At 40.1% G+C, this 22,746-nt stretch overlaps 1 protein-coding gene across 1 annotated transcript in view; it reads right to left on the minus strand.

The window, feature by feature from the left end:
• LOC120806656 (atrial natriuretic peptide receptor 2) overlaps positions 1-22,746 on the minus strand; it is a 63,600-nt gene that overhangs the window by 8,494 nt on the left and 32,360 nt on the right. The window contains exons 9-17 of the mRNA XM_040158018.1: positions 21,819-21,893; positions 20,692-20,769; positions 17,307-17,411; positions 15,432-15,503; positions 14,359-14,518; positions 14,085-14,240; positions 10,228-10,396; positions 2,286-2,432; positions 1,422-1,545 (exon numbers count right to left, since the gene is read on the minus strand). Of these exons, the coding sequence (XP_040013952.1) occupies positions 1,422-1,545; positions 2,286-2,432; positions 10,228-10,396; positions 14,085-14,240; positions 14,359-14,518; positions 15,432-15,503; positions 17,307-17,411; positions 20,692-20,769; positions 21,819-21,893 (1,086 nt within the window). The remainder of the gene's footprint in view (positions 1-1,421; positions 1,546-2,285; positions 2,433-10,227; positions 10,397-14,084; positions 14,241-14,358; positions 14,519-15,431; positions 15,504-17,306; positions 17,412-20,691; positions 20,770-21,818; positions 21,894-22,746) is intronic.

The raw sequence follows: 22,746 nt of genomic DNA on the forward strand, positions 1-22,746 counted from the left end.
TGCCAAGAAATGTTCATACCTTCTGTGAAATAGTGTGACTGCAGAAATGTGTAGTGCATTGCCCAGGCACTTGTGCCTGTACATATGCGTCCTCATCGGTGTGCCTTTGATTTCAGTGCATTTCGTTTGAGTAATTGAACAAGAAGTCGTTTTTCGGTGGTATTCAAGCTATAAAAAACTAGCATTACTGGGGAGCTTTGGTAAGGAACTACTTTATTCCTGTGTTTTGTCTAATATTATCCGCTATCCCTACTCCTTTCAGCTGTACGTGGTCTGTCGTACACAGCTACATTTTTATGGAAATCCTTCCAGGGTGATTAGGCATCTAACTCCTGCATTAGGCTGTAAAGTTTTTACTGACTGGCTGTGGATGCCAGTGACATCCTTCATATGTTAACAAACAGCCCTCTGGTGGAGTGATGGGTACGCAGACACTATTCAGGGCTGAAAAAGCTGCTGCCACCCCCTCCATATGTTTTTGGGTTAAAAAAAATTTTTTGAATCTCTGTTTTGATTAACAGTTAATATTCACCCAAAAAGATGTATTAATACTTTGCTTTTACTCCCCTATTTAGCCTTAATAAGCAGGGCTGGCTCAAGTGTTACCAATGAAATGTACTAAATGTGATGTGCAAGAATATTACATTAATGATACAAATACTTCATTTATTATCCATTATTTAGATATAGATATACATTCCTGTTTCCTGTATGTATTTAAATGCAGGAAACAGCATTCACATAGCTTCAGCTTTTTCTTGTTGTTCTTTTTTTTGTATTGCCTCCTTCCTATGGAGTGGCATGTCACCTTATTTTAATGTCACTAAAATGAATTGTACAGTATGGGCTGTTCTTGTAGCGCATGAGTTTCTGGCCTTGTCAAAAGGGTAAAACTGGTTCCTCCACACAACTTGAGAAGAGAAACGAGACGACAATACGAGGAACAAATGTTTATCCTTGAGGTGACTCCTCTCCGTCTGAAGGGGTCAGATTGTCCAAGAACACTTCAGACCCTCTAGCTGCAAGTGACTTCATGATAATGTCTTTGGCCTAGAAACCTCCCTTTGGTGTTCAAGAGAGAGTGAGATATGGGCTTGTATAATGTGACTCAACACTGCGTCAACACACTTTTCCATCTAACAACTGTGCTATTCTAAGTTGTAGCCCGTGTGTGGGAACTATGACACACTGTAGAAAGAGAGACCTGATACTGGTGAGCACTTTTATGCATGAATAGAGAAAGAGATTTCAGCATGACTGTGATCACGACCAGTAGTTTTTAAAAGCTTTTAGAAACCCTTTGGAGATGTTGAGATAAGTCGGGGAAGGAGAACCTGTTACCTGAAGATACAGTTCAGAAACTGAGGTGCAAAGTGGGAAGTTGAGTGGAGGATTGCAGTGCCAGGTTAACTGCTGCATACCTGTAGCGGCGTGCTCTCTGCAGACATGGACGTGAAGCCCACGATGTCGCTGAAGTAAATCGTGACGCTGTCAAACGCTTCTGCCTGCACCGTCTCCCCTCGTTTTAGCTGCTCTGCTACTGAACTACAGGCAGAGAGAGAGAGACCTGAGGTCAAAGCATTCGTGCTGCGAATGTGTGAAGATGAAAAATCAAGCGGCATGGCGGCATCCGAGGATGCTAAAAAGATCAAGATCAAACGAACAACTGCAGGCCCTAAGAGGTGAAGAGATGATGTTTGCTTTGTTGACATCGCGTCGTCCATTTTTAGGTAAAACTCTGGAGATTTGTCTTTCTCAAACACAATTACACAACACCCGGCAGGTTGAATTATAAAAACATGTCAGTTTATCTCTGTGAATTTTGCTCACATTCATTTTCTCTTAATCAAATACTACCAAAGGCAATTCACTGGTGAGAAATGATATCTGTCCTTTCTCTCAAGCTCCTCTCAGTCTGGCTACATGAATGGTTTTGAGGGAGGGAAGATTTTTCAGCAGGAAGGGAGGATAAATTGGTGAGAAAGATGGGATTTGCTACTGTGCTGATCATGTCAGTTCTTCTGTCTTGCCTTAATGAGCAGTTTGCCTGACAGCTCTCTCTTCTCCCTTTCATCTACACTGAGATCGCACCATGGGGAAATGCGCATCTGTTAATAAAATGTACTATCAGGAAGGATTTCAAGCCTTTTATTAATACGGGGATTTAGCACAATTGACACAGTGTCATTAAGCCATCCTGGTAATACTCCCACTCTTTGCAGGGTTCAAGTTTGAGCTTTGGCTGGAAGGGCAAAAGTGTGAACGTGATTGTAATTTCGTCTTACTGTGGTAAAATTTGATAGAGGAGGTTTTCAGCTTTTCTTTTCTCCTCCAGGTAGGCTTGTGTTCGCTCCTCCACCAGGTTCTCCAGATTATTGGCGTACTGCTCCATCCTGGACAGCAGGTTGTTAAGAATACTGGTGCTGCCCTCCCTGTTGAAAACACAGAGTAGAATCAGGCAATATCCACACAAACCCCTGGTCAGTGGAGGGCTCGGGTCCCATTTGAAATTGCTGTTAAAACACCACTGTGTTTACAGAACACACCTATGCTCTGAAAGCTTTTGTTTTTTTCGCAGTATTTAAAGGATCAAATGATTATTCTGGTGTTCTACAACCTTTTTTTCATAGTTTTGGAGACCATCCACATCTGTAAGAAAAACACTAAAGTCACAAAGTCAGTTGATGAGATCTGGGAACACAGCAACATCACTAAAAAGAAATCCGACAGGGCGAGAAACAAGAGCAGTAGAACCATCGGGCAGGTTTCAAGTGTGATTTATACTCCTTCCGGACTGCATTTTGGATGGTTGGATAGCATTGGAAATCCCCCACACCTTTCCAAAGTAGATAGGGAGGTCTATGTCGGCCATTCTCTGTAACTTTCCAAAACCGATGATCTGACATTCACACCCACTTAATGCAGTGACTGGCCAGCGGTGCGGAGGTAAGAGCGGAGCCAGGCATTGCACCTCTATCTCTTACTCTCTCTTTTCCTGTTAACAACTGAGTACAACACAATGAAAGTCTTCCGAGAGAGACTGTCTGAAAATTGGTGCCATTATCTCTGTTTTAAAACAACATCACGTTGCCCCCCTCTCTATCACAGCCGGCTTTTCATTCCGCCATCTAGTGTGGCATAAACAACCCCCAGGTTAGTCGAAGTAATTTGTGTGAGAAAACCAAGGTGAACAGTAAAAATTACTGCAAAAAAAATGCAATAGGAGACATTTCAGGTGCACTCACTTTTGGTTTTACCTCCAGATGAAGTGGCTTAGACAATCTGGATAAACTGTTGGTTTGTTTACAAAACACAAGTGTGGTGATCATCTGACTGCGCATTTTTCTTTCAGACTTCACTGTAGCACTCCACACCCCAACAACGAATGATAGAAACATCATTAGAGGTTAGTTTCCAGCTGATTAAAGCAGCAAACTGGGAGGAGGGGGAGGTCCCAGTTAGTAAAGAGCTTTTAATAATATTCAGTATACTATATACAAGTGGGAGCATTAAGCTGCTTGATGACTTCACCCAGATATATGGAATTCCAGTGATTTGATAATCCCGTCACATAATGTTAGGAAACACAAGAGGCAGCTTTCTCTTGAAACATTTTTAGTCTCCAAGCCCAAGGCGAGATAACTTTGATCACCAGGACTATTGTCCTTTATTCTTCTCCATTGTAAAAGTAAAACATTTTTTACTTTAACTTCCCCAAAGTCAAAAACGCCACTTTTAGCAGTTCGACTAATATGGCCCCAGCTTTCTCAGCTTTACATCATTTCTGCAGGGACTTCGGAGGTTAAAAAGCAGTGTACATGACTGAGCTAACAATCTATTCATTCAAAGGCTTCATTTTTTGTAGCTTTCTCTCCCACAACATGGCCACCTGTCACTATTGGCAACCACTTACCAACAGGTAAAAGACCAAAATGCATATTAGTGTTCCACTGTGTGTTAATACATCCAGCAATGAAATATTTGTGCTTTTTTTTGTATACAGTATCTGTCATTTCTAGAAATGCAATTGCAATCAAATGTAAATGACACATGAACATATGAAATCTTACTGATCCTGCTAAATTTGATGATTTGAAGTCAGATCTCTGACTGAGTCTGAGTCACTTGTACAAAGCTGTAATTTTCCCGGACAGGATCTACGTAGCTTCAGGAAACTGTGGCTTTCATCAGCCAGGCTATCATTGTTTATTCTGATGCCGGTCTCGATCCAGATGCTAATTAAAAATTTAAAACATTTTGTACTATTTAAAAAACAGTTGTAGAGGACTCTGCAGTCTTAGCTGAGGTATGCACTCTCTGAGGGTTTTCATGTTTACAAAATGGCTAAACATAAAATATGTTCACTGAACTGTCTGACATTAGTATTTTTGTCAGCTGTGTCGGAAAAGCACAGTTAAGAATAAAAGAATAAGAAGAACAAGGAAAAGAGAGCATTTCAGGGCTGTACATAAGGTGAAATGTTTTTTTTTTGCAGTATGAGTAAACAAACAGTGAGAGACTTGATGTGCATGGTGAGGGGTCAGCTATTCATTGCAAGTATCAGCTCCCTGTGTGGGTTAAACCGAACCGTTTACTGCTGAACACCCCTCTTGTTACCGTGCCCTTCAAGCCCAAGCCCATACGTACACCAAAAATAACAGCCCATCCATCACATCATGTCAACAACATACATTTACCTAATGAAAATAACTGGCAAACAGTGCATCAACGCACAGGCCTCTGTGGCGAAGGGCCTCATACGCATAAGGAGGGACTTAGCATGTGGCTGTCAAGAGAATCCTTGAGTGCTCCTGAGGACATAAATCATACAGAGCTCTCTACTCCAAGCCACTCCAAATGGATAGCTATACATCACTGGGTTCATCCTGCACCGACTTGCACAGCTAACAGAGGAGAGGTCAAGCTGAGAAGAAAACACCCCGACCACACAGGTCTGTTTATAGATTCCCTTCCAGGCCACCTGCTTTTAGATTGCTACTCCACCAGATCAACACGCGTACGTTTGTAGTTTTCTACTGCTGTGATACCAATTCTATCTTTAAGGGATTGTAGCTTTGTGATGTTTTAAAGTTGTTATGTACAGTATCCTGTAAGAAGTTATGTTTCTATCAATTCCAATTTCATGTTTCCCTGGTGAGGATGGTTTGAAATCCAACGCTTGCTTGTCAACTGAGAACAGAAAGCTTTTAATGGGATAAATGACACAGTATCCTTCTTGTCAAACCTGTGTGAACATTGTTTGTACTCAAGGTTCAAGGCTTAGTGGTCATTATACAATACAGGGTTTGCACAAAGAAATGCAGCTGTCGTTTTACAGATTTTATTTCACAACAATGTAAGTTATGAATGTAATGGCTCTTGGCGTTCAACTCTCTAATGTCAAACGGCCCTAAACACACCAACAAGGATGTTCATGCTCACAGCAAGTGAAGGTAATATACTTACCTTCAAAAAGACAATGAAATGGTTACTGTGATGGATTACTTGTTTCAAGCAAAACATTCATATAATATTGCAATAAATGGAAACCAATGGCTACACTTTTGGTATGCTTTGGAAAATGGTCTGCACTAATGTGAAGTATATTTGTGACTAATGGGCCATAAAAAAAAAAACCACAATATCAGTGATAATTCATAATGAGCAACACATTCATCAAAGGATCACTCACAACATTTTAACTCATTTTTCATAATAGTACAACCACTTCCTACTGGTCAAAAAATAGATGTAAAAATATTTTAAAAAAATTATTTACTCATATTTTGGGCAATAACTCATATTTCAAATATTTAAGTTAGCCTTTAGAGCACCGATGAGGCTTATTATCTGTCTTGTTAGTCAAGGGCCCCTTAAGTCAACAACAAATTCTGCTTGAAAATAATTTACAATAATAATATTGAATAAGTTAGGAAGAATATTATTTTATGTTATTAAGAATATTAAGTTGCAGCAGATATGAAAGCCTCACTGCTGCATTAGCTGTATTGTGCTACAGTACTCTTACATGGCTAAAGCTGGATTTATACTCATGTGCTAACAGGATACAGCATAGCTACAGAATGTACACACTGCCCCCATAGCTGACGTGTACCATCTTTGAAAATACAGTGGAACAACACGTCTGTGCTACAGTGGCTCTCCCAACGAGACCACAACAACTATGATTGGTCAGCCTACGCTGCTTGAGTTTTCTCCTGCAAGTTTCCAACGTTGATGGAAATAGTTGATGTTGAAGACAACATCGCGCAAGGTGGAGGAAAGCTCAGTGATTTTCTCCTGTTCACTAACACACATTTAACAAAGCCTCCTCCAATGCAAACCTCACTGTGACTGCCACTCTATTATAGTGAATGAAAGAATGTAAACAGGATTACTTCGGCTATTGATTGCATGGCAATAGCGTCCTATTCAACATCGAGACAAGGAAAAGGTCCCCATCATTGCTGTATATCAAGAAGTGAATGAAAGAAAGGAAACACAATAACTGTTGGGCATATAATTAATAAAGCACAACACAGCCTGATCATAAGTGCAACATCTGTCTAATGGTACCAACAGGTAAATATCAGCACTGAGCTATAAATCCCCTTTTTCACCAGCGGCGCCTGCAGCAGGAGCACCGCACACTGTGAAACATGAGTATAACTGTATCTGAAGCTAAGCTAGATACCACACAACATCACCATGTTGGAAGCAGAAAGCTCCAGGTTGCCATTCAGTGTAATGAACCATGACCTGTGTTTTGATCTCCCTGTCACAACTTGCAGGACAGGAAGATCGACTGCAGCTGGCAGGCAGAACACTACAACGTCTGGCAGCAACAAACTGCATTCACTTAGGCACTGTGCTTAGCCTCCCGAATGCTGGCTTTACCGCTATATGCCCCTTCAACAACACTGGAGCTAAAAAAACAAATTTTTTTAAACATTATATGACAATATTACACATATAGTACATAGTGTAAATCTGTATCCGCTTGTTTCGACATTTTATCAAAGCTGGAAGATGCTTTGAATGAGCGAAGTATTCAAACCCAAGGATGCCATGTTTATTATGGCTGTATTGTTACATCAAATTAATATATTTCAGATGTCTTCATGCTAAATTTTATACGTTTTCTCTAAAGTTCAGCACCATAGTTGGTGTTTTTGGAAACACTTTGGGATCTTGTCTTGAATTATGTAGGCCTTGATTTGATGATTGAGTTGGTGGTTTGTTCACAGTCCTGATGAAGTAGGTTCATTGTGATTTTTAGTGTTAAAATCTTTTTTTAACTGAGGTTTGTGTTTATTTAGTGAGTGAAGTAAGTGAGTAAAACTTTATTTATATAGCGCTTTTCAAAACCGGGGTTAAAAAGTGTTTCACAGTTAAGAAAAGACCATAAGAGTATTTGAATAAATAATGACAACAAACACAAGCAAAAATTGTTTAAGAAATAACAACAAATCAAGGAACAAGGAACTATCACTAAAATACCTTTGCAAATAAACAAGTTTTGAGATGAGATTTAAACACTCAACAGAGCTTCTTGATCTAACCCCCAGTGTTCGATAGGCTAGAAGCCAGAATTGAAAAAGCTCAGTCCCCACAACTTTTGAACTTTGAGCAGGGCACAACCAGGAGCCCTTTTTGTTATAACCTGAGAGGCCTAGTGGACCTGTAAGGAATCAGCAACTCACTCATATGGTGGAGCCAAACTGCGTAAGGCCTAAAAAGCAGGGCTGGATATCAGCACTGATCTCCTGATTCGATCAATGTGCAAAGTCCAGATTCAGTTCATTTCAATTCGGTTCTCCATAATTCAGTTACACCAGATAAATACTGGTGTTGCGTGAAGCGCTTCTCTGATCGTTATTGTTAAATTTCTTCTAGATTCAACAAGTGAGCAATACTGTTGTTTCCTTGAATATAAACTTGGTAACATGCACATTATAGGCTAAAACACCTTTCCTGGTTATAAAACTGTCCATCAAGGATTTATTTTCTTTGGCAAATGTAAAACAATGGGAACATGACACATCAGGCCTACATGTGCGAAACAGCTGAGCAAAAATAATAAAAAAAACCTGCACCTACTTACAAGGGCATCATTATTATTTTAAAAAATAAATGTTGTCCCAGACAGCTGCACCTCGACTGTCAATAGCAGATGCTTCAACTAAGTACGGCACATCCACTTTAATGATCACTTTGAACACAGACAAGACAGAAACTGAACGTCTGCTCACTAATTCATTGGCACTGTTTGTGTTGACAAGATATCGGTCTGATATCTGCAGACAGCTGTTAGCTAGTGTTAGCTCCCTGGCAGGGACAGACTGAATAAAGTCCACTGCTTCACACCTCGTAGCCAGAGATAATATCTCTTCAACAAACTGATACAGAGCTCAGATCAGTGTCTAGAGTCTTCAAGATCAATCATGGGATTTTAAGAATCAATATTGGATGATTCAAATAAAAATAGCAAATAATCAGAAAATAAATTCTTTTATACAGCCCTACTAAAAAGTAATTAAAAGTAAGAAGGATTTTTAAAACTCAGTCTTGAAATTAACCGGAAGCAAGTCTATGGCTTCTTGAACATGAAAATAGAGCATTATAATAGTAAAGACACAAAGCACCAAAACAGTGGAGGATTTGTTCAAGCTGCTGGGTAAGAGGTGATGCAGTTTGGCAATGTTTCTTAAATGAAATTATCAGGACTGAATAACTGACAAAAGTTCAACCGAGAGTCACCTTTGGTTTCCAGAAGTGCTGTTGAAAAATTTTAAATGTCTGATTTGGTGCCAAGACCAGAACTTCAGTTCTAGTGGTTTCATTGGCGGAAAACTAGCAAACATCAAAGCACTCATGTCATTTTGACACTTGTGTAAAATGGCCAGATTTAAAAGTTCATCAGATTTCACAAATATATACAGCTGGACATCATCGGCATAGCAATGATAAGAGACAGCCAACCTGTCAACAAAAAGGTCAGCAAATGTCAACGAATAGGGAGCATGTAAAGAGAGAGTAAAAAAGGTCCCAGAATATACCTTTGAGGAACAAAGGGAGCACAATCAGACACTGTGAGCAATGGATACAAGAACAGGTCAGTACATTTAGTTATGAATATCAGTGTTATAGATAAATACTTAAGATTTGAAGCCAACTTTTCAGCGGGTTTTTATAGTTCTGTGGGTTTGAACAACAGTTAGCCACCCAACATGCATCTGTAGTGACGAATCCCCACTGACTGTGTCCAGCTTAACATGAATGTTTCCATCCTTATGAAAATGCTCTTTCATGCAACTTTTAGCATTCTCCAATGGCTAAGGTTAGTTCTTAAGTTCTTAATTCACCTTCTGTGCAAAGAGTGTATTACCTCTATATTGTGTTTTTACAGAGCTAATTATGTCTGGGCGTTTACAGTATACTAGTGTTCTACACTCCCAAACAGCTCCTACCAGCCTCAAATCTAAAAAATGTGCGATAATTTGTGTATTCCCATGTGTAATTTTGTGCGTGTGTGCTCTAGAGTCACTGTGTATCAGCAGGGACACTTCATACAGTAACTCTTGCTGTCAGAGCTCCCCTAGGGAAAACATGTGAGTGTCCTTTCCTGTGTCAACATAAAACTCGGAACCAAAATATGCATATGAATGATTCATGGGATCATTGTAAACAATACCAGAAACATGGACTCACACACTCCCCTTTCTTACACAAGCATACACACACGCACTCAGAGATGGAAAGGCAACAAAGAGCACTTCCTGTCAGGAATTACACAGAGCCTTTTATCTAAAATTGTCTTGCTGATTTCCAGTACATGATCCTTTTTTTTCCTGTTTGCCTTTTTGAACTTCTTAAACATATCAACTTTCATGGCAGTGGGACAGCTGGTTGTCACACGGTGTTCACTTGTTGAGCTTGGCAGGGATGATATTGATAGTGTGGGAAAAAAACAGCCTCTGTCAGTATCAATTTGTCAAATTATCTCCTCTTTGAAAAAAAGGATGGAAGTGTAGAAAATGTTAAATTAATCAAAAGTGCATCCAGCTCCCAGTGTTTTGGTATGATTTAATTCCTTCAACTAAAGGGTCACTTCAACCAAATTACAGGGAAAAAAAATCTCGTTTATCACTTATCACATGTAGCCATGCAGAAGCACTATCAGAGTATCAGAGTGGGTAATGAAAAGAAGTGAAGCGTGGGTCTCACTTGTTGAGTTTAGCCACGTAGATCTTGATGTGGCCGAAATCAGGCCTCTCTGCGGGGTCTTCGGCCCAGCAGCCGTCCATCAGGATGGTTAGCTCCTCCGAGTGGCATCTGTTGTCCGTTGCAGGCCGAAAGTACGGCTTCTGACCGTTCCTCACCTTTTGTACGATCTCTGCGGTGGAGAGGACAGAGATCATGGTCTAGAGGGAGAATCGTGGTGTTTGTGTGTATGTCTGGACGAGCAAGCTGTCATAATCATCAGTCAGTTCAGGCATTTCATTGTGTTCACTGTGACTTGATGCATCGTACTGCGCAGCTGTAGCTCAACATCGCTGTATTAGGTATATGTACATAAGGTGGACAAACGATACAACAGCCCTGTACTAAGTCAGGGAAGTTAAAAAAAGGTTTGGTTGAGACTGAGATTTTGGGCCCATAGTTTCTAGTATTTTTCAGATTAGCATTAAATGCTTATTTAAAGGAATGGTTCGACATTTTGGGTGGGTGGGCAGATTTTGTTACCTCCATTAAGAGGTCTTTCCCCCCTTTACCAGCTTTTGTGATAAGCTAAGCTAACCGGCTGCTGGCTTCATATTTACGTTACAGACATGTGAGTGGTATCAATCTGCTCATCTAACTCCCAGCAAGAAAGTGAATAAGCTCATTTCTCCAAATATCGAATTACTCCTTTAAGGGTTTAATCATTCATCTACCACCATCATCAGGTCAAAATTTTGATCTGTATAACACATTGGTTATTACAAGCTCACAAAGCATCCAGCATGTAGCAATGAAGAAGCAGTATCAGAAGCAGGTACTGTCACATCAAGGTATATTTGAAAAATCTGTTTCCCTCATCCTTTATCACATCTTTTCATTATATCAACTTTTTCACCTAAAGCCAAGTTTAAAACCCTTTATGTAAATTTTTTTTTTTTTTTTAATTTCCACTCCGGTTTGAAGATATGGCTAAAAACACATGGATATGTACCCTATGTGGCCAGCTGAAACCAAACAGATGTTTTTCTCAAGGCTTTTGAATTCTAAGGTCTTTCTGATATTTTGCTCACCACCAACACATTTTTTTCCCATTGTTGTGGAAGGTTTTCTACAAAGGTCTCTAAACACAAATAAACACACAGAACACTGATAGTTAAAGTGAAATAGATTGTAAGTTACCACATAGGAGACAAAACCTTATCACAAGAGACAAACCTTATCACAAGAAGGAGAGTCTCTCAATAGAAGGAGTATTACAGTCATCTTTTAGTGTTTCTTGCGACAAAGAACTTAGTCCCAGTTATCTTTACTTCTACCCAACCACGACAAGCAAAGCTTGGCTTATTTCCATTTTATGGTAAGGCGGGAGGCTGCTCCATATGTAGGCCCCCTTGGACTCATAAAACATCTGTCAAAGGCCCCTGGGAGAGACCTTGAAACTTCTATAGGAGCATCACCAAAAGTGAATGAATGATAAACCAACTTTTCCTTCACACCATATGAGCGTGAACTCGATTTTCTAGATTTACACCTCTGCAGGTGAAAACTATTCACTGAGCCCGTATCCAACCATTAACTCCTTAATGCTACCATAATGCTGCTGCAGTGTAATTTACTTTCCTGAATTTTATTTTTAAGTGCAGGAGATGCTGCACTCGGTGACTACTAAACAGAGTGAACTTTCAAACCTAGATAACTTTTTTCAGCAATATTGATATTCTTTTGATGGTTCTGTATTTGTGTTAATGTGCTATTTCTACTTGATGAGCCTTAATATATTCCTCAATTCAGATTAACTCTATGCTGTTGCTGATTTCTCCTCTTAGATCCATCAATGAAATCAATTTAAAAGTTTGTAAGAGACTTCCTTCCCACAATTATTCCTCTACATCCTCTCCTTTCTCTTATTGTTATCATCATTAAAGTCACCACAAAATTACAATTACAGTGCTGGTTACAACACATTCAGACACTAGAGAACAGGTGATGAACAGGTACACATCCATCCACTTTGGATGTGTACGATTTGAAGTCGAGATCACGAACTGCTTTAAAAGTTCAAGTTTTTCCCAATGTCACTAAGCAGGGGCAGTGGTGGAGGTCAAAGTGGTGGTGCTGGTGAAGAAACCGGTCAAACCGCAATCACCAACATATGGGAGGTGTTGGCAGGTGACGAGCCAAAGTGTCCACAGTGATTAAGCTCAGATTTTCTTTAAGTCTTCATTAACTTCAGAAGATAACAATAATGTGTTTGAGTTTTCCAGTAGGAGTGGGGTACTGCAAATTCATTCCAAAGTACATCTGAAGCAAATAAGCTTAAGCAGTCTGAGTTGGACACAATCTTCCAATGTGTTTTTTAGTACCAAATTTCCTCTCTATGTGTCCTAGAGCAGTGTTTTTCCTGCTGAGCTGCGGTGGAGGGATGGTGACAAGAAGAAGAAATTTTGTACTAAAAACACAAGTTTTGGAAGATAACCGTTTGATTTGTCCAACTCATACTGATGAAGCCTCATATTATGGACTTAATTTTTCCGACCCCACTCCCATCACTTATACACAAATCGTTTTGGAAAAGATCTCTTTGCGGCCAGAATGGGAGAGGGGAATAATTAAAGCGACAAACAGTGCCTTCAAGCTACAAACAGTAAGGGCATGTGAGGACTGCTTTCATTTGAAAAATGTGAACCTATCCTTTCATGTGTTGTTGGGCAAATACCTACTTGTCTCTCCAGCCATTTAGCTTCTCTTTTTTTCAGTCCAGAATCCCTCGGAATTACGTTCGTAATGGTTCAGCCGCACTTAATATATAGTAGTGTCACTACAAGTAGTGTTCCCCTTAAAGTATGTAGTGAGGTTGAAAGTACAGTAAGGGTGTGGGGTGGTGAACGGCCGTGAAAGCACGGAAGACTGGAGCCTGCGTTCTGTCTTAAACCTGCAGCGTTCTTTATGGTGACAGGCTTGCTATGTTATGTACCCAGGGCCTCAGCTTTGTTTTCTCTTCTTATGATCATTGGTTTCCATACTCTTTGAAAAAAAAAGTTACTATTCTTTTGAAGCATAACATAACCCTTTTAAAATCTACCTTAAATGAAACCTGTTGCTGGTGCACATTGCTGGCTTTAGCTGGGCTGCCTTATATCTTTCATATCTTTCTTGTTGTATACTGATGTGTTTTGTATCTCATTGGCACCTTCCCAGCTAAATACAGACTAAGTAAATAAAATATTTACCATCTTCAGAACCATACATGAATAGAAATTTTGAAAATGCCTGCAGCGTCTTAACTAACATACAATAAGCATCTAAGCTGCTTCCAGAAATAAATTCCTTTATTTTATTTATTTTACTGTTATTATTCATCTTACTTATCTGTGCTTTCTTTGGTTTGTTTCTTCGGAATGATCACATTTTCATTTCTCAGATATGATATGTGTTGGTTTTTTTGACCTCACCTGCTTTTGACATCTGGCCAACATGTGTTCTTTGTTTGGGTTCATGGTTGCAGGGCCATGATATAGCAGCCTGACCTTACAGAAGTCAACTTTGAAATGCCAGTGAAAAGCCAATGAATGTTCCTATTATGTGAACTTTCTGTCCTTGTCCTTGAAGCTGAGTCTTCAGAGATACAGTATTCCTCAGTCTAGTTTGTAGTATGAAGAAGCTTATAATGTTACTTTCTAACGTTATTATTTAAATATGGTTTTGTTAGTGAATTGTGTACGTACTGATTGATCTGTTTGATTTTTTTCTTTTGTGGTCATGTTTTACGTGTTAACTTGCTGATCTACAGGATCCAGATCATTTGATGCCACAGTGGTCAGCTGACCTCCTTTTGGCCTATAAAAGGCAGTTGTGTTTACCTTTGGGGCTGAGGTCCATGCCTTCCACATAGAAAGGTCCGTTCCTCAGGGCTATTTCCTGCAGTATGATGCCGAAACTGTACACATCACCCTTCTGAGTCCCTTGAGGAGGATGGCGGTCATATATGAGCAGCTCAGGAGCCGTCCAAAGCTTCTCTGAAAAACAAATAACAGTGAGATACACTCTGGGAAGGTCTGAAATACAACAGTAGCTGATGTTTTAGTAAATGAAAAGATTCAGTACCGTGGCCGAACCAACTCCAACTCGACTTACTTGCATAGAGTGCGTGCGAGTCATCGTTTTCGCAGGATGAGCGGAAGCTGGCCAAGCCATAATCCGTGATTTTCAAAACAAATCGACTGTCCACCACACAATTAGATGACTTCAGATTTCCATGGCAGCCAATGTAGCTGTTGTGGAGATAGTTCATTCCCTGGTGGAGAGGAGCGTTAAGTCAGGCATTACGGGGTGTTCTCTCTCCCTCTCTTTCTCTCCCTGTCTCTCTCATGAAAACACACGACTCCAGGCATATGGAAATAATATGCTTTGACAAGTGGATGTATGCTGAGGGTTTTGAAAAGATGCCATGTTTCAAGGACGCCACAGTCATGAGGGAATTTCTGTGAAATTACTGTTAATTCATTTGGGAAGGGGACGGAGGGTACTGAATGTACACATGTATTCAACATTTTGTGGAAACGGTGAGTCAAACACCCTCAGAGCTTCACTAGCGCCTCTTCTCTGCAGAACGCTGCTAGCTGTGTGGAGCAACTCAGCAGCAGCGCTTCGTCATGGAGGCAGTCTAATATCAAATCCGACTAAGAGATCCTGGCAAAAAGCCTCTTTATTAGTACCCATTAAAAAAAAGTTACTATTCTTTTGAAACATAACATAACCCTTTTAAAATCTACCTTAAATGAAACCTGTTGTTGGTGCACATTGCTGGCTTTAGCTAGGCTGCCTTATATCTTTCATATCTTTCTTGTTGTATACTGATGTGTTTTGTATACATCCTGTTTGTTTATTAGTACCCATTAAAAAAAAATCTTCAAAAATACGTCCATGATTATTTTTGATTAAGCTTGCGGGAAATTCGAGCAAAGTTTTATGATTATATTTCTGTCCCACTTAACACTATATAATGGCAATATTTACTGTAGTTTCATACAGTGCACCATGCCAAAAATACATTTCTGTGCATGTTTCTCTGCCTCACTCACATTTTTCCTGAAACCATGGCAACCTGGATATCTTTTGTGTGTAACCCTTTTTGCTAACTTTGCGATGCCTCTGTCCTGCCTTTGACTCCTGGTTTTTGTTTACAGTGCAGTCTGACCACGGCATACCTTCACAATGTCATTGATCAGCGAGTAGCGGAACATCCAGTCCAGGTTAATGCTCTCATTCTCCAAAATATCCTGGAGAAACAAAAACAAATGAAAAATAGAGAAGTAAACTTTCACAGACAAGAAAAGGAATCTAGCTTCTGCTTTATCTTTTTAACTCCCAAGGGCTTCTCGGCAGCCATTTCAGCCCCAAAGTTTATTTCTGGACTAAATACAGAACCACCTTCAGTGTATTCTTTTTCATTCTGAGGGTCACAAACTTAGCAGTGGGGGATGTTAATGAATAACCCTCAAAGGCCCTGCAGCCAGCCAGTTACTGGAATCTGGGTCCAGATTTGACATTCAGCCACATCACATCAGCTTCAACTATTTGTCTTTTACACAGAGGTCTTCCTCTGCAAGTGTGAGTGATGGAGTCCATGGCTGAGTTTCCAGCTCGTCCATTTTAAGAGGAAGGCCAAGAACAACTTAACATCAAACATCGTATATTTCTTAAGACAAATAGCAAAAACTGCATATAAGACAGAGACAAAAATATGTCAAAACACATACTGTATGCTCACTGTGGACTAAATAAAGTGATTTCAGTTGGTCCTGTAGAGCTCCGTGGGCAGAGCTTGGTATACACACTGCCAGAAATAGGCTGTCTATGGTAAAACAGTTCACCCTGGTACTCGTACTGAAATGTTTAACTTGGTTGTTTAATGTTTGTTTGTTAGCAGATAACGAAAAGCCTGGTAAATGATTTTAATTAAATTTGGTGGAACATTTGGCAAGTCACGAGTGAAGAATCAAGGGATTTGTATTTTCTGGTGTGGATCCAGAAACTTATTAGAAGATTACGGCATTTTAAAACATTCTGGCTTTTTCCATGAACTACTGCACTAACTTGAATGTAAAAAAATATGGAAGATGTATAAGGCTGCAGCTAACAGTTATTTCCATTACTGATTCATTGGATTTCTCAGTTTCAAGCTGTAAACTGTCAGGAAGTAGTGTCTTCAAATAGCTTGTTTTGTCCGACCAACAGTCCAGAAGCCAAAGATAGTCTGTTTATAATGGTATAAAACAAAGAGGATCAGATAATCCTTTCATTTGAGAAGCTGGAATCAGAAAATGTTTGGCATTTTCCGTGTGATAAATAGCTTCTTAATGAATCTGATCAAAATTGTTGTCAAGCTGTAACTGTTTCTTGGTGACCACTAGGCAGGCGCAATGACTTTCTGGAGCTTCCTTTTTACATTTCAGTTTGTTTGTAGACTAAACAAATGATATACAACGTGTTAATTACTGAGCTTTAGAGATGCTGGTAGGTGGATTTTTGAACTTTCAGACAGTCTCAGGCTAGCTGTTTCCCCCTACTTCCAGTCTTTATGCTAAGATAAGCTAACCAGCTGCCGGCTGCAGCCTCAGAGTTATTGCACAGACATGAGAGTGGTGTCGATCTTCTCATCAAACACTCAGCTAGAAAGCTAATAAGCGTCTCTCCCAAAATGTTGAACTACTCCTTTAATTTTTTCGATTTGGTTTTCAAATATTGGCTGATTCATTTTAAATGGCCCCATCAGACATTTTTCAAGACGTGTCAAATACCCTGCTTTGAATAATAATTTGTGTCTAATGTTTTTTTTCCCCACAAAAACAGTGAAAATTACGTTAATAAAAATAAAAAAAATGCACCCACTCTATTCTGCAGAATAGCAAACAACGTACATTATTCTACACAGTGAAGGTCTAAAGTAACAATGAGCAAAACGCAGTTTTTAGTGGAGGGGGACTTCAAGTAGCAGCAATTTCAACAGTTTGGCATAACCCCTCTTGAGTATCAGAGTAGGTCATGTATATAGGTAAAAGTATAGGAGCAGTAGACATTACCTGCAGGCTGCCTCTGGGACAGTACTCTGTTACGATGCAGATGTTGGGAGGGTCAATGCAGGCCCCAATGAACCTGGTTAGATGGTTGAACTGAACGTCTCTCATCTGAAAATAAGCACACAAACACCCTGCAACTGTGAGTGTAACTCTTTCCAAACATCACATTACCAAACCCCGTGGAAACAGAGGACGGGGGAGAGCACTGACGGTTCATTTATATACAAAGTTTTGAGAATAACGCTGCCAGCAGTTCATCAAAATAGTCTATTTGCAGTTAGCTAGCTGGCACAGTGTTTTTTTCTACATGTTGAGATTCCTGCTCAGGGCACCCAGTTGAAACGTGTGCATGTGCATAAATTGCCCTTGGAGGTTATGAATGAGCCAGTGTGCTGGGGATGCTGAAGAGAAAAAAAAAAAAAAAAAAAAATGTTGAGTTGTTGAGAGGATGTACGAGCAGGACTATGAGAGTGGAGCATGCGAAACGTGTAAAGCTGCTCTACTGGAAAATAATCACTAATCACACTGGTTTTACAATACAAAATGCCTTCCAAAATATGAATCACTTTAATCATAAAAAGTATTAAAACAGATATGTTTGAGGTTCCGTGATTAACAGGGAACTTAGAGAGCATTTTCTGGCAGATTATTTTTATGAGAAAGTGTGAAAAAGCCCAGTAATTTTCGTTTATAGAAACAAGCTACATGGACGTCTTCCTTCATTCCAACCCATATGAGCACTGACAGAAGCAGAAGTTAAAAAAAGAGAAAATCTTCCTGCAGCCAGCATGAGACTTCAAAAACAGTGTTCATAATTTCAACAGTGTTCTTTTCTTCCTTGAGTGCAGTGAGTGACAGCCGCTCTCACACCATAACCAGGGGGTTAGTTTCACGGCTTGGGAGATGTTAGCCTACCCTTTGGCCTACATAATTTCCCTTGCTGCACACTGGTGGGGGGGGGGGTGTTAGGGGGAGGAAGAGGAGGAGGAGATAGAGCTGGAAGACAAGTGGTTAAGTTTCCACTGGCAGATCCGTCTCTTCCCCCATCTGGTTGGCTTTTTCATGAGCTGAGGTTTGACAGCCGATCAGGCCCCAGAGGCATCTGAGAAGCTGCCAGCTCAGACAGCAGCCATTCTCCCATGTGTGCCTGCTGACTGACCAAGAGGCCACAGAGACATCCAAGCAGCCCAAACTCCTCTCTTCCAACTCACTTGAAAAAAGGACCAAAAAGACAGAGCTGAGACAGAGAGAATTTGAGTAAAGAAAGCTGAAGACTGAAAGATGTTGAAAGTGAGGAAATGGCCAAAAAACTTCCCCATGAGCATCCATCTTGTTCATGAGCGCCTCTGTGATTTCCGAGTTAGGGATTTCCTTGTGCTACACTGTGTTTCCATCACCAAACCACATAGCTTGTGTGGAATTTTTTGATCCCCAACTTTCCTTATCGCTCCCTTCCAAATATTTTCCAGCCAAAGGCACCTCTTCATCAGCAGCTGCTGTCGCTGATGTTAATGAGACAGTTTTCAGGTTTTTAATTCTTTGCTGCAAACGCTTGAGTAACATCCTGCAGTGGAACTAGTCACAGCCTCCTTTTGAGCATGCTAATAGGGAGCCAGGCTCTGCGTCTTGCAAACAGTTCCAAAAAATAAAAAAAAGAAGCTTTTACTGTCCTACTGAGTCAGAAAAAAATATTCCAAGCCAATATGGTGAAATAGTGCCATTTTGCAGGAGCCTATTTTGCAGGTGGGGTAATTGAGATTTGTATGAAGGTCTTTCCCCTGCAGTGGTAACAAGTGCAATAACGTCAGTTCATGGCTGTTTTATTTTAGCGGGAGGAAAAATGATTTGATGAATACAACTCGTTGAGGTTTTTTTACAATTCACCCCAAGGTCTCAGTGTATGGCTTTCTTCAAACCGAGGCCACTGAAAGCAGAACAAGCCAATGGACATATTTCATAGCCAAATGCAAGAATTTTGGATTCTTTCTCTGAGGAAAAAAAAAACGACTAAAAATGAAACTGCGAGTATCGTCCAGAGTCTGTATCACCACATCCGAAAGTACAAAAGTGCTTTGGGGTGTAGAAGAAGATCTTAAACTTTTTAAAGTCTAAACAGAACAGAGACTTAAAAATGTAATTTTTGTCCTGAGGATGCCACTAAAGGAAAGACCATGAAGCATTTAAAGCATTCCTTCGCAGAGCATGAATAAGCTCAGCAAATTTAATTGCAATATTCCCATTAAATGTTGATATTTCTTTGTACAGGCAGAACTTTAACCTTATAGTGATTTTAGGGGGGTGGTAATCAAAAATATCAAGATTCATCCTCTAGGGAGTAAGAATATCCAAATTCTATGACATTCTGGCCCTTTCCTGCCGAGATGTCTTGTTGCGGATCGAAGTGTTGGACAGACAAACCAACTAGCACTGCATTGCTTAAACCTGAATTCAGTTACTTTTGGGGCACTTGAGGGCAGCAGAAACGAGATGAAAACACAACACTAACAGATTATCAACTTGGTAGCAAACACTACTTTATTTACACAGCCACCAGACACATAGTAACATTAGTGCCAATTTGGAGTTGTGTTTATGTTCACCTGATGATTGGAAGTCCAACGAGTGGTACTAACAATAATATAATAACTTTGTTTGTAGAGCACTTTTCTCAACATAGTTACAAAGTGGTTAAACAAAGAACATAAGAGACAGCAATAAATGATTCAGTGAAATGTATAACCAGATAAAATTACATAAAAATGGTAAATTAAAAGCCAGGTTAAAAGAAATGTGTAAAAGAAAATGTGGAAGTTGTAGCACAGATTATGACTGGAAGTTTAGCTGCCATGACCGCAAATGTACGGTCACACTCTGTAGCAAATGCAGACTTAGGAACTGTGAGAAGGGCTTTTTCTGCCGACATTAGTGTTCACCTTTGTACAGTATGGCTTCAGTAAGTCAGAAATGTAGCGTGGAGCCAATCTGGTTAAAGCCTTATGAGGCATTTGGAACTGTGTCATTGAAATGATTAGACACTAGTGAAGGGATACTAAAATTGGAGCAATGCGTTCCCGTCTCCCAGTTCCAATTAAAAGCCGAGCAGCTGCATTTGGACCAACTGCCAATGGTTCAATGCTTTTTCAATAAGTGCTGAATATACTAGAGAAAACGTACAAGAAAATAGATTGTACGAAATTCTCAAACAGGTGATTTCTGCTTTAAATAAAGTTTTTAATAGAAATCATTGGTTTAAAAACAGAGTGTCATAAGTTGTACAGATTGTAATGCCCTCATTCGTGATTTGGACTACATAAGTCAAACTGATTTGACTTGATCAACACAAAATAATCAAATCAATCAAAAGACTGAACTTTTAATGAACACTTACATGTTTGAGTTCCAGTAAAACTTGTCTGGTCAGCTCTATCCTCTTCTTGTTGACATGCTTGATGGCCACCAGGTTCCCCTGTGTGCAACACAAGAAGAGACAGAGCGATCAACCCAGTCTGAGAGACAGCGCTGATGCAGAGTTCAGTTTATACAAAGCCTTTTATTATATGAAGAGATGAAGACTATAACGAGAATGCACTTTTGACTAGATGTAAGACCACCATATAGATTCTAAAAAAAGTACAAATAAGGGGCCATGAAAATGGCGAGACGAAATCAAACAGCATTCAGAGGAGAGGACAGCATCTTGCAGTATATCCTGTAGGTACATTAAGGCCCTGTTTTGAACACTGCAGGAGAAGAACTGTGTCTGTCGTTTGATATGTGAGGATCAGTTAAACAAAGGAAGCGAGATGAATTCCTCAGAGCCACAAACATGACAGACTGGCAAAAAAACGCTGCTGTAGCAGCTAAGACACAAAGCCGATAGCTGAGGTGTGAGTCCATGCGAGAGCTTTAAGTTTTATTCAATATGAAATATACAGTTGGAAGCTGATGATGACTGTATGTATGAAAGCAGATACATTTGGTGTATGATTGCCGAATGAAAAAAACTATTCACTTCGGAGTTTCTTTCCCAATATTTTCCAGGTTGTCAAGGCCCCTGCACCTCTCTCACTTTGTGCTTTTGTGTCTGATGTAATGACCTCAGGCCTCTACTGAAACTGAGAGGTGTATCTGTACCTCCAATGGTCCATGAGACATTCACGCTATATAGAAACCCACGTCATGCAGCTCAAAACAAAGACAGTTATCTCATTATTCAGCGGCCTCTTTTTGTTACATTTCCTCACACCTCCTCCGTCTTAAACATATAAATGAACAGCAGCAACAACTTGATGGCCATGTCCAGACTGCGAGGTGGGAGTGTAGAAACAGAGAAAGAAAAAAAAAAGAAGAAGAAGAAAATTGACACATTCTGCAGCTCGCATTAAAACCAACTACATAAATTCGCCCACACTCTCTCCTTCTCTCCCCTCTGCGGCTTTCTCCGCGAGTGTGCACGCATGTGGGCGGGAAAGGAGTGCGCAGGAGTTGAAAATGTCAGAACTCACTAAGCCTTACCTTAAAATAGCCCGTTTTTGCAAATAGCTGATATTTTCCATGGGCAGTTATCAGGGAGCCATAGCTGGAGCCTCTCTGAGAAGGTGGAAAGGAGTAGTGAGAAGAAAAAAATCTCAGTTAGTGTGTGTAGATTAGAGAGAAGAGGATTCAGTTTTGGTCATTTAAGACTGTGTTTCCACTTCACTACAGTGTAGATTCCTAAAGAGGGACATTCATATCCAAAATACTTCTCTGTGCAACATGAAATTTCCTGTCATTACTATTTGAGAAAATAACGTGTTTTCGGTTTTTACAACACCAACTCGAGTCCTTGGGCGAATGTCGGCAGTGCACACAGAGAGAGTAAAATTCAAGTGGGCGCACTGCTTGCAAACAGCCAGCACAGTCAACTGCACATTTGTATAGAATGCAAATATTGGCAACACGTGGCACACTGGAAAATACGTCGGTCTGGAAAATCACTGTGTTTTCCACACACACACATTATCCCAGGAATTGGACTGAAAATCAGTAATGAAAAAGGTGTGTGCATGTGCTTTTCGTGAACGCTTGCACGTGTGGGACGAAATACAACCCAGAGGAGATGCACAGAAACCACAAACTGCATTTTAATACACAGCACACAGCGTGTAAACAGGGTGAAGCTCTAAACTTCAAACATGTCAGATTAGCATTTTACATTCCTGGTGGGTCCAATTTTACAGCAGCAACATCTCGAGAATGATAATCAGGCCTGTATGAATAAAAGCTGTGGACCCAGTGTTGAGTCTTTCCTACTGGCAAACATGGCAGAGTAACCTGCCAGAAGAACGACAACTGGTTAATCGCACATTGGCGGCCGTGCCGGCAATACCGATGGAATAAAAGGCGATATAAAGCTCCGAATTATTAGGAAATATTCAGGGCTGCTAGCTTTAGCATGACCTCA

Source organism: Xiphias gladius, chromosome 20, assembly GCF_016859285.1.
Source record: "Xiphias gladius isolate SHS-SW01 ecotype Sanya breed wild chromosome 20, ASM1685928v1, whole genome shotgun sequence".
Lineage (NCBI taxonomy): Eukaryota > Metazoa > Chordata > Actinopteri > Istiophoriformes > Xiphiidae > Xiphias > Xiphias gladius.